Source organism: Primulina tabacum, chromosome 12 (genome assembly GCF_025594145.1).
Source record: "Primulina tabacum isolate GXHZ01 chromosome 12, ASM2559414v2, whole genome shotgun sequence".
Classification (NCBI taxonomy): domain Eukaryota; kingdom Viridiplantae; phylum Streptophyta; class Magnoliopsida; order Lamiales; family Gesneriaceae; genus Primulina; species Primulina tabacum.
This window is the reverse complement of record NC_134561.1, coordinates 32,103,244-32,115,542: the sequence shown is the minus strand read 5'-3', so window position 1 is coordinate 32,115,542 and position 12,299 is coordinate 32,103,244. Positions and strand designations below refer to the sequence as shown.

At 32.7% G+C, this 12,299-nt stretch overlaps 1 protein-coding gene and 1 pseudogene across 1 annotated transcript; both read left to right on the top strand.

Moving 5' to 3' along the window:
* The first annotated feature begins 1,378 nt into the window (after positions 1-1,378).
* Positions 1,379-2,019, top strand: LOC142520351 (glucan endo-1,3-beta-glucosidase, acidic-like; annotated as a pseudogene).
* A 3,160-nt stretch (positions 2,020-5,179) lies between these two features.
* Positions 5,180-8,274, top strand: LOC142520492 (putative nucleoredoxin 1). The gene is made up of 4 exons (XM_075623473.1): positions 5,180-5,493; positions 6,243-6,722; positions 6,812-7,291; positions 7,376-8,274. Exons 2-4 carry the CDS (start codon positions 6,432-6,434, stop codon positions 8,060-8,062), a joined length of 1,458 nt encoding a protein of 485 aa, XP_075479588.1. The 5' UTR covers positions 5,180-5,493; positions 6,243-6,431; the 3' UTR covers positions 8,063-8,274.
* The last annotated feature ends 4,025 nt before the right edge of the window (positions 8,275-12,299 follow it).

Below are 12,299 nucleotides of genomic sequence, written 5' to 3'. Positions count from 1 at the left end.
TATGCATTATGTGGATAATTTGGTGGTATGAAAAATATGGATAATGTAAAGCTCATAGGCCTACCCTTTTTAGGTTTTGCAATCACACCTCTCATGATAGCTCATGACACTTTACTCACAGAACACCCCACACCTGGCTGTGGAGCATGTGCCTCCTTAGTTTCAAACCCAAGACTTCTGTCTAGGCCATAAGTACTTGGATTAAAGAGATCAATTGGTACCAGTTCTCTTAGACTCAAGTACTTATGGCCTAGACACAAGTCTTGGATTTGAGACTGGGAAAGTATATACTCCACAACCAGGTGTGAGGAGTTCTGTTAGTAGGGTCGCATGAGTGGTCATGAAGACTGTGATTGTAAAACCCAAAAAGTGTAGACCCACGGGCTTTACAGATAATTGGGTGGAATTTGTGAATTTTGGGAATAAGTATGGTGGAATTTGTGAAATTGGGGAAGAAATATTTTCTTCCGGAATTTTTGGATAATTCACGAAATTTCTAAAAAAATCTCGGTAATTTTCATTAATTTCAGAACAAAGTAGGATTTAACAAATAAATTTTTAAAAGAAACTGAGATGATGAAAATAGAAGAGAGAAGATTTTGGAGTGATTTATAATATAAAATAATGTATTTTGATGTTTGAAATAATTTGTGTAATGTGTGAGTACTTATAGATGAATATTTGATTTTTTTTTAATTAAAGTAGCTGTTAAAACAATTTTTTAAATATTTTTAATTAAAACAACAGTTACTTTTTTATTTTAAAAATTAATTACTCACTAGTTGAATTAAATAAAGAGGTATCACATCTATGGGAGTGGATCACAAATGTCGGCTAGTCCTACTCTCTTACAGTGTGATTGTACGCACACACCAATTTTTTAATGTGCATGTGCTCTCACTATTCACAGCAACCCTCTTAACTATTTTGTCTAATTAAATTATTACAAACAAAATTGGTATTTTTTTTCCAGATGAACAATTGTTAAAATTATTATATAATCGAATTTTGGCACACAAAAGTGAAACTAAAAAAATATCACAATTCATTCACTACACATTCACTTGTCCGAACAAATTTACACCAAAATCAAACTTAAAACGGTCCCCACAGCCAATGGCACAATGTCGACTGCAAATTCAAACAACGCAGAAAAATTCCCACAAATCCCATTAAATTTTCATCTCAAATAATGTCAATTATTGATCAAATCCTACTTCTTTACATCTTGTTATCCCTCCATTTCCTAGCAAATGCTGCACCGGTAGGAGTCTGTTACAGCCATGGTCGTCGACTTCCTCGGTAGGAGTCTGTTACAGCCATGGTCGTCGACTTCCTCAGATCCAACGCAATTCCAAGAATCTGACTCTTCAACCCCGTCCCCACACTAACCAATGGCACGATGTCGACTGTACTCCAATAGGTCGATCCTATCCAATATTTTCGCTCACGTCCTGCCTAGTCAAGTTCGATACTTAGCCGTAGGCAACGAGGTTTACCTAAAGGACCCGTTCTACACTCCATACGTAGCACCCGCTATCCTCAACTTATACAAAGCGCTACAAACACTAGGTTTAGGTGACACAATCAAGATTTCGTTGTGTCACGCCTCGAACATCCTGTCGAACTCATACCCTCCTTTGTCTTGTACTTTCGATTCTAATATTGTAAATTTACGATTCTTGCAGGTATTCTTTTTTTAGATAAGTAAATATTGAAAAATATGTGTCACTAGACAATGCTTTGTTTAGGTCATCCTCGGTAGAGATAGACCAAAACCTTGCTAACACAAACATGTTTGATGCAACAATCGACGCGTTTGTATATGCTTCCCCGTGGTGGTGACGGAGACATGGTGGCCGACCAGGGGAGATGAGGTGGCGAGTGCCGAAAATGCAAGATCTTGAAAGGCCTGGAGTTTGGTTAGAGGTGTTCTTTTTTTATCTATTTGATGAGAATGGGAAGAGTGGTGAAAGGCATTTTGGCATTTTTAAAGCTTATGATATTAATTTCAATTGAAATCACATTATATATTTATGTTATATTATGTAATTAGTAGGTTGAATTTGTTATATTATGTATTTTTTTAAAAAAATTAAGCCTGATATTTAATTTGTCTAGTCTTCATGTATAATTTATATAGGGGTATATGCATAAATATAATTGTATAATAGTAAATTTTGTAAAAGAATTAGAATGATTTTATTCCATTAATCTTTCTTTTCTTTTCTTTCCTTTTCTCATGTGATGCTTGATAAAGGGAATTCAATTAGACTTGTCAAATTGGGTCAGGCTCGTCGGATCGGCCCGTCCCGTCATAAAAATTGAGCGGTTTGGTTGATAAAATAGCAACTCATTTGAAGGCGAGCCAAACGGACTCATCCGTTTGGGTTGTGGACCGAGACGGGGCAAACCTAAACGGAGCGGGCTGGTCCACCAAATTAGGATATAGTTTTACATTTTTTGTAACTATACTATTTTATATAATACGATATATTAATACACCAAAATTTTACAATAATTATTTTGATTGTCCCTTTTTATCCAATAAAAATTATCATAAAAATATATTTTAGTAAAATCTAAATAAAAATTTAAATAATTATTTTAGATTTTTAGCGAAATTATTTTATATTAGATTTTTATGTAGGACTTCTATTTTTTACAATTGATTTATTTTGAATATTAACTGAAATTATAACGCATCCTAAAAAAATTATTATTAATATTTAAAAGATTGATACTTCATTAAAAAATTTAAAACCCTATAAAAGGTAAGCGAAAAAAAACACAGAGGAAACCAAAGGTTGAGCAGTCATGCAAATTATTTGGCGGCCGCAGAACATCTCAAGTTAGCCAAAAGTAAGTCTTTATAATTTATTAATTTACATCATGAGGTTGTTCTACTCTTTTCTGTGGCTCAATATTTTTGATGTCACCGCACTTTATTAATTTGGGGCCTTGAAAATATTTGTTCATTTGATATTTATTATTATTGAAATATTTAGAACAAGAAAAATCTGCTCTGATACCACTTGTGGGGTCGATAAGGAGTTTAGAGGGGGGGTCAATAAACTCTTTCCTTTGTTTGTTGATTTTGCAAAGGGTGCTAGAACCTGTTAGAGATTATAGCTGGTTTTGTTCGAATATAAATCCAGCAGATCACAATAAGTGCGGAAACGATCCGATGGAGTACGAGGAGAAATAATAAAACATTAGGCAGTTGAATAGTGATTGTTTCTGGAAGTTCGAAGATAAAATCTTCTACGTCTCCCCTTCTTCTGTTTCCAGAAGGTATCACTAAAAAATTTTAGATATTACAGTACAACACTTGTACACACCTACTTCAATAGGGCTTACCCTTAGCCTACTGAAACTCTTAGTTACACAACTCCGTAAAACTAATATAACAAAGTTCTGGAAAAGACTCTTTTTCGGTTTACAAACTCTTCTCAATGAAATAGTAAAGTGTTTATCTTGAAGAAAGTTACGAAACAGCAATAGCACAAAATGATCTCAGAAGATCAGATATGGATAATAAAGCGTGTGCTGCTTTTCTGTATGTTGAGCTTGAAGATAAGTAGTTGATGAATGCTCAAAACTCACGTTGGAATAAACGTTGCGTTGATAATGATAATAACGTTGTTTTCTATAAAGGATTGACCTCTATATATATAGAAAAATTTGAGTCCAACGTCTATAATAAATAACATCTTCTGATGCTCCTGAGTAGAGTCAGCTTTAATACCTAAAAAAGGTCCTGCAGAAAGCTTCAGAGTAATCAGTCTTGTTTCATACCAAAATTGGTAAGGAGCGTTAAATATCTTTGTACAGCATTAATGGTGCAATTAATGCTAATACCAGGTAAAATAAAGGTAACATTTAAGATTGTGACGATCAAGTAAAAGACGTTAAGTTACTTCTGCTTAAGCTAAGTTCTGCTTTAAATGCTATGTGGTGCTTCTGATTTTCTAAGCCGTTTTAGGTACTCAAGGAGTTTTGCTTTTGTTAATGTGATACGAGAGTTTCTGCTTTTATACTGTCTTCCGATTATACCTATCGCGACCTACTGGTTTTGACTCTCATCACCACAATTAAATTAAGTCTAACATGTACACTTTCAAGTTTCATCTTACAAATACAAGTCATAAATTTTTGTCCTCCACTATATTTTCAAGACAAAAACTTGTGTGAAACGCTCTCACGGGTCGTATTTTGTGAGACGGATATTTTATTTGGGTCATCCATGAAAAAGTATTACTTTTTATGCTAAAAGTAGTACTTTTTATTGTGAATATCGGTATGGTTGACCCGTTTTACAGATAAATATTCGTGAGACCATTTCACAAGTGACCTACTCTATTTTCAAAATATGTAAAATTAAAATCACCCCTTAACTTGACGGATATTTTTTTCCCAATTTCCAAGTTTACTAAAAAAAATTTAGATAAGATCGTTTCACTGGTCAATTTGTGATATCAATCTTTTATTTGATTGGAACTATTATTTTTTAAATTAAAAATATTAATTTTCACTTCTAATATGAATATAGTCAATTCGTCTCACAAAAAACATGCTCGTTTATTTATATTCTACTTTTTTTATAAAAAAATTTGACTTCGTATTAGGTAAAAAGTAAAAAAAATGGAAAATAGAAGACATCTTATTGACCACTGATAAAAACCACATAATTTCGAAAATATTACTTCTCATTTCAAATATAAACATAGTCAATTCATCTAATAGAAAACCTACTCAATTATTTATAATCTAGTTATTTTATATATAAAAAAAAGATTTGACTTCGTATTAGGTAAAAAGTTAAAATAAAAATAAAAGACATCTTGATTATCAATTAAATTTATATGATATAAAAAATTTTTTTTTTCACTTTAAACATGAACATAATCATTTTATTTGATAGGAAACTATTCAATCATTTATGCTCTAATTTTTTTTTTTTTTAAAGATTTTGATTGTGTATTAGGTAAAAAGTTCAAATATAAAAAGAAATGAAAAATAGAAGGCATCTTGAACATGGATTAAAACCATACAATGCCGTGTACGGCCCAGATTGATTAGAAACTTCCAGTTAAACATATGATTTAACCAAAGCATCATCCGAGAATAAATGCACAGCATCAGCGTCATCGTCATCGTCATCGTCAGCGTCAGCACCACTCCTCTCCGAGTCATCTCGATTTCTAATAATACTAAACAATGACTTACGGGTGAAGAATCTCAAAAGTCTCCTGCAAGGAAATCTAAAGCAATCCTTTTCTATTTATCCCTGTTTCTGTCACAGGACTTGAGCGATCGATTTTCATTCAAGATTTTAGGTTTTTCGTTTTCTTGAAGTTGAAATCGGGAAAAACAATGGAGGTCCAAGAAAAGGGTGCCATGGGTGTTGATGAAGGGGATGCTAAACATGATCTCAAATCTATTTTATGCTCTGCAAACAGGGATTTCCTTATTCGGAACAACGGTGATCAGGTGATCCATTTCATTTGTTGTTAATATTCTTACAAGTTTATTTTCTTGCTCTTGAGCTTAAATTTTGTTTCCTTGGTTCGAAAATTACTAATGTTCTTTTTCCTCTTTTTTTGGTTGGGATTTCAACTTTGGCTTCTGGGAATGTGCTATTTTGCGGAAAGATCTTTCTTTTTTCCATTTTTTTTCATTCAGTAGGTGTTTGAGTTCATCATAAATTGATTGAAATGCTTACATTTGATTCTTAATCATTTTTTGTGATTTTATTCTTTTTGGGTTGAAATGAGGAGTCTTTAAATGTGTTTTTTTTTTAAACTTTGTATGTGTTTGAGAAAGTGGAAGATTATGATGATGATCATGGCGACTATGATAATGGCTTGTTCAGTGATTTGTACTGTGTTTCTCTGTTTAGTCTCTTGTTAGCTGTCATTCATGGATTTTGGCATGAAAGGCAAAGAGACATAGGAGATGATTGGATTGTGTCATAAAAAATTCTTGTTTCAAATGTATTTTTGGTGCATGGATAATTTTCATATAGTTAGATTTTAAATTCATGGCTCCTAAATTTAAGCTTTTTTACTTGAATAATTCCAAGCTTTAACTTTAAAGATGATAAATTTTAAATTTCCCCATATCGGAAGAATCCGAACGATTAAAATGAATTTAAAATCTTGATTTCAAATTACTCGATCTAAATTCATTCTTAAAGTTTATAGATGTATTAGTTGTTCATCTTTCATGATATTGACCAGGTTACAGTGGATAGTCTGAAAGGAAAGGTAGTTGGATTATATTTTTCTGCATCATGGTGTGGTCCGTGTCAACGATTCACTCCAAAACTGGTTGAGACGTAAGATCAACTTGTTCCAGATAGTAAATTCGAGATTGTGTTCATCTCTGGTGATAAAGATAATGATTCATTTAGTTCATATTTCTTGAAAATGCCCTGGCTTGCTGTTCCATTTTCCGAATCCGAGACTCGTGGGCAGTTGAATGAGTTGTTCTCTGTCAGGGGAATACCTCATTTCGCAATTCTGAACGAAAATGGAGAAGTATTGACCACTGAAGGAGTGAAAATTGTGAAAGAATACGGGGCAGAAGGATACCCTTTTGACCATGAAACAATCGGAAAACTCAAGGAACAAGAAGAAGAAGCTAAGAGGAATCAGTCACTGCAATCTTTGCTCGTCTCCAGGGCTCGAGATTATGTGATAACTGCTGATGGGAAAAATGTATGTATTTTACTTGTACCTCCCACGGTAATGTGCGAATTAGATTTACTCATCACTATAATGAACTTTCTTGTCTGTGCGTTTGCAAGGTGCCTGTCTCTGAGCTCGAAGGTAAAACCATTGGCCTATATTTCTCTTTGGCCAAATTCAAAGATTGCGTTGCTTTTACTTCGAAGCTCGTTGAAGTATATAAGAGTTTGAAAGAAGCAGAAAAGGACTTTGAGATTGTTATGATACCCCTTGACAATGATGAACCATCGTTTAAAGAAGAGTTTGAACAAATGCCGTGGCTTTCACTCCCCTTACAGGACCAACTTTGTGAGAAACTAGTCCGTTATTTTGAGCTCAATTCCCTCCCAACTATAGTCGTAATCGGGCCAGACGGGAAAACTCTGCATTCTAATGTCACCGAAGCCATTGAGGAGCATGGCACAAAGGCGTATCCTTTCACACCCCAGAAATTCATCGAACTTCAAGAGATAGAGAAGGCGAAATTGGAAGCACAAACTTTTGAATCCATTCTGGTGTCAAAAGATTGTGATTTTGTGATCAGAAAAGATGGTGAAAAGGTATATTAATCAGGTGTTCATTGTATTCGCCTCATTTCTCATGTTTTTCGATTTCCTAATTAATTATTTTTTTTTCTCGTTTAGATTCCCGTGCATGATCTTGTTGGAAAAACTGTGCTTATTTACTTCTCGGCACATTGGTGTCCACCGTGCCGTGCCTTCCTACCCAAGCTCATAGAATCTTATCAGAAGATCAAAGAACAAGGCGAAGCACTTGAAGTGGTCTTCATCTCGAGTGACAGAGACCAGACTTCCTTCGACGAATTCTTCTCATCCATGCCATGGCTCGCTATCCCATTCGGTGACAAAAGGAAGGAGTCTTTGAGCCGCTTATTCAAGGTCCGTGGCATCCCCATGCTCGTTGCGATCGGGCCCACAGGCAAGACGATCACAACCAACGCTAGGGAACTTATCATGCGTCATGGTGCAGAAGCGTATCCCTTCACTGAAGAACAACTCAAAAAGATTGAAGAAGGGTATGAGAAAATGGCCGAGGGATGGCCCAGAAAGTTGAAATCTTCGCTACATGGGGACGAGCTCGTTCTCACAAAACGTCCGTTCTTTAACTGCGACAGCTGCAACAAAGAGGGTCTGATATGGTCTTATTATTGTGAAGATTGTGACTTTGATTTGCATCCAAGATGTGCTTTTGATGGTGATCATGAGAAGAAAGGAAAAACAGTTGAAGTTGAACCGGAAAATTCAGATGTCGAAGAAAAGAAGGGTGGAGAGGGTTGGATTTGTGATGGAGACCAGTGTTCCAAGAAATAAACTTGCAGCTGCTATAAAATTTACAAAGGTATTTTTAAGTTTTAATAATATGTGTGGTAATAATCAGAAAATTATAAATGATTGCTACTATGCACTTCATATTATAGTGTGAGATTGTTTACGCAACTTTGCTATATATTAGTGTGTGAGATCCATCTGGAATGTTCGTTTGTATCATATGTTCAAGTTGTATGTCATCGTCGTTTTGATTATTTTGGTCCGATTGCTGACCAGACTGGTCACCTGACAACAAATTTGGAGGGAAATCATCCTATTTGCAATGCTACCTAAATTTCACCAATTCAAAGAATTTAGGGGAGGGGCACATCATATCTGATAGGATGGATTGGAGGATAAAAATTGATCTACAGCTCGTTCTTGAAATGTTCAAAAATACTCAAGCATTAAGAAACTATATTCAATTTTGTTCAATACGTGAGATCTCATGATTTGATTATGTGATTATGAGTTGATATATTAAATTTTAAAATATTTTAATAAATAGTCAATTAAAATTTAATGACAAATGTGTAAAAATTATAGTAAAGTAGATTAAATTATAGGAAGTCACGAGTGTATTTCTTGAATATTTCCACTTCAATTCTTTTTCTTCTTTTCATTTCGAACCATTTAAACGCGAATTTCACCTCAAAATACAATAATTTTTACATTAGTAATGAATTTGACGCTTATCTACCTTATATATGTTATTAATTTTGCATTTGATAAAAGGATAAGTGTCAAACACAATAACTTTTACATTAGTTTTTAATTTTCAATTTATTTGATCTCAATGTTGACGTGATGTTTTACAAGTTAGCAATTTTTACAGACCGTCATCATTTTTCGTCGTCATACCATCATTTTTTAGCGTCACGTCAACAATTGGATCAAAATAGTCTGAAATTAATCAAAATTTGAAAAATTAGTGAATCAAAAATCAAAATTGAACAAGTCAGTGGACCAAAAACACTATTTTCTTTATGATAACGCCAGAAATATCATCGTTCAAAAGTCCACTTAAACATGGAATCAAGCAAAACATCATCCGAGAATAAACACGACGACTCATCTCCACGCGAAGACTCTCAAAAGTTTCCTTTCACAAGAAAATATAAATCCATATATCCTTTATATTTTTCCCAAATTCTTGCTTGATATGATCATATAATAAGTTCAATTTTGAATATATAATATCATGATTGTTATCTTTTTGTACCCCTTCATGGGTTATAGTTGATCATGCATGTGTTTACGTAGCATGTAGTATTTCTACGTAAATGTTTAACTTATTCTTGATACGTTTCAATAATTATTATTCGTATTAAAATTTACATTAAAAAGTCATATATAAGTCGTACGATAAACCATAATTTCATTATTTTAAGAAAAAGTGATACGATAGCAAGTTAAATAATAAAAGATAAAAGGTAAAAGTAGTGGAAATAATAATAATAATAATAATAATAATAATAAGATAAAAGTAGTGGAAAATTATTATGTATCAAAAGTTATTTTAGTGCTTTGGAGCAACGAGGGTAAGAATAAATATTGGTTAAATATATTTGCTTTTTTGTTATTTTGGTCCTCTGATCGGTTAAATTTCTATTTTATTTCATTTTTTTTACACTAAGGATGGAATGCTAAACTAATGTTAACGTAACACTGATGTGTGTATAGTTAAATCGGAATTTCACAAAAAGAAAAATTGTTAAAATTTTCAAAATCGAAAAAGATAAGATTGACATTCAATTTTGACAACAAAGAAGACAAAAATGAGGTTGAAATTAAAGTATACAAAAATGATATATTGTCGGGACTAAAATTTAGGTTGTGGTTCAAATGTTTAATAGTGTATCAGATTCGATTTTTGGATAAATTTAGAGACTTTTCATTGAAATGTGATAAACAAATAAAAATGTACTTTTTTTTTCCAAATATCCATTTCAATAAGTCGATGGAAAAGAAAGCAAAAATGTACAAATATTTAGGCATACGTCTCATTCAATGAACTCGGAAAGGTGTCTACTTAATTTGGAATTGTGAATCTTCCAAAAAACTTATGTATTAAAAAAAATATCATAAAATTTAAAAATAAAATCATATTTTTCAAAAAATGATAATTTAAAACCAATCTTCAATGAAGCAAAAATCATATATTGTCCATTTGTTAGATCTAAAAATCCCAATACATTTAGGGCGTAAATATATTGAGACAGTTGAATCAGACAGAAAGACAAATGATCGAACTAACATTTCGATTGGTCGTTCGTTGATATGATTGATGAGATGTTATCGTTAGAGTAATATTATAATAATGGATCAAAAGGTTCATATATGAACAATATAATTAATGTTAACTGAGTTAATATGACAAAATATGAGTAATTAAATTAACTTTGGCGAAAACTTATGTGAGACGATTTCATGAGTCTTATTTTGTGAGATAGATCTCTTATTTGGGTCATCCATGAAAAATATTAATTTTTATGCTAAGAGTATTATTTTTTATTGTGAATATCGGTAGGGTTGATCTGTCTCATATATAAAAATTCGTGAGACCGTACTTAAAGTAACTTGAACTCAACCAGTCGGTATGATGAGACCAAATCAAGAAATTCAAAACCAATGTGCCACTCAAATTATACATCATTAAAATTAAGGAAATTAGGTAATAAATATTGAAAAATATTTAAAATTTATGTAAATTTTAGAAGTATTATTATAGTATTAAATATTGGGAATGTCTGCTCGAGAGGTGATATAGCTTTGCCATGTGCAACTAATTCAACTGCGATTCTTGAAATTATATAATAAGTAGGGAGAACATGCAATGAAATCATGGAGATTTAATCACAGAGATATTCCCATGCACAATGTTCAAAGTGAAATGATGTCGGAAAATAATTTTTAACTTATATGTTCCTTTGAAAAAAAAAATTGATGTTATTTGCAAATTATTTTATTTTAGTATTTCATTTTATAACGATATTATTTTTATTTTATGAAAAGTGTTTTTAAACTCGAAAATATGTTAATAATATTTTATGTGCTTTTAAAATTTATTACTTTTGTTGAGGATCGGGTTGAGTTTAGAAGGGGATTGAATAAACTCAACGGCAAACTTGACCAATTTTTCGGAATGATGTGCTAGAGTCCTGTTAAAGATACTAGCAAATTCTTGTTCAAGTTTAAAGACCAGCAGATCACAAGATAATGTGCGGAAACGATCTGTTGGTTAGTAGGTGAAAAATAGTGAAACAGAAAAACAGTAGATGTCATAAGGTTTGTTTCTGGAAGTTCGAAGATGAATCTTCTACGTCTCCCCTTCTTCTGTTTCCAGAAGGTATCACTAAAAGACTTTGGTGAATACAATACAACAGTTGTACACACCCACTTCAACAGAACTTACCCTTCGCCTATCGAAACTCTTAGTTTTACAACTCAACTTCTTGAATGATCTTAAGTTCTGGAAAAGACTCTTTTTCAGTTACAAATTCTTCTATCAATGAAATAGTGAAGTGAATAGCTTGAGAAGATATAACGAAAATAGCTAGCACAATATGATCTTAATGATCAAGAATATGCAATGAAGCGTGTGCTGCTTTTTCAGTGTTGAGCTTTTGGGATGACTGAAAGTTCTAGCGATGCTCAAATGATATTCTTTGATTTAGATTCGTTCCACTTCTTTTTTTTTTTTTGAAAAGTGCTTCGTCTCCATATATATAGACTTTATCCAACGTTAAAATCTGAACGGCTCTTTTGACTTTTCAGTGGTTCAGCTTTATTGCCGAAAATGGACCCTGCCGAATACATTAAAGCAATCAGTCTCATTTCATACTAAAAATGGTAAACCGTCTTAAATGTTTTCGTACAACATTTAATGGCATTTAATGAAGCAATAAATGCTAGTATCACGTTAATAGATCAACGGTAATATTTAAAGACTTTGAGATACGCAAAATTCTGTTAGTGTATGATTTTAGCTAAGAAGCAGTACTTGACAAGTGCTGATACTGGTCTTTAGCTCGATACAAGTGCTTCTGGTTTTCTGCTATTTTACATCTACTGGTTTTGTACTAAGCCAGCATCTACTGGTTTTTACTAGCATCTCCACTTTTACTAGCATCTCCACAACAAATTTAAGTCTAACAATTTCTCCCTTTGTGGTGATGCCAAAACCTAGATGTTCCTTAGACGTTAAGATGAATAGATAAAACAGATTACGAAGCAGATA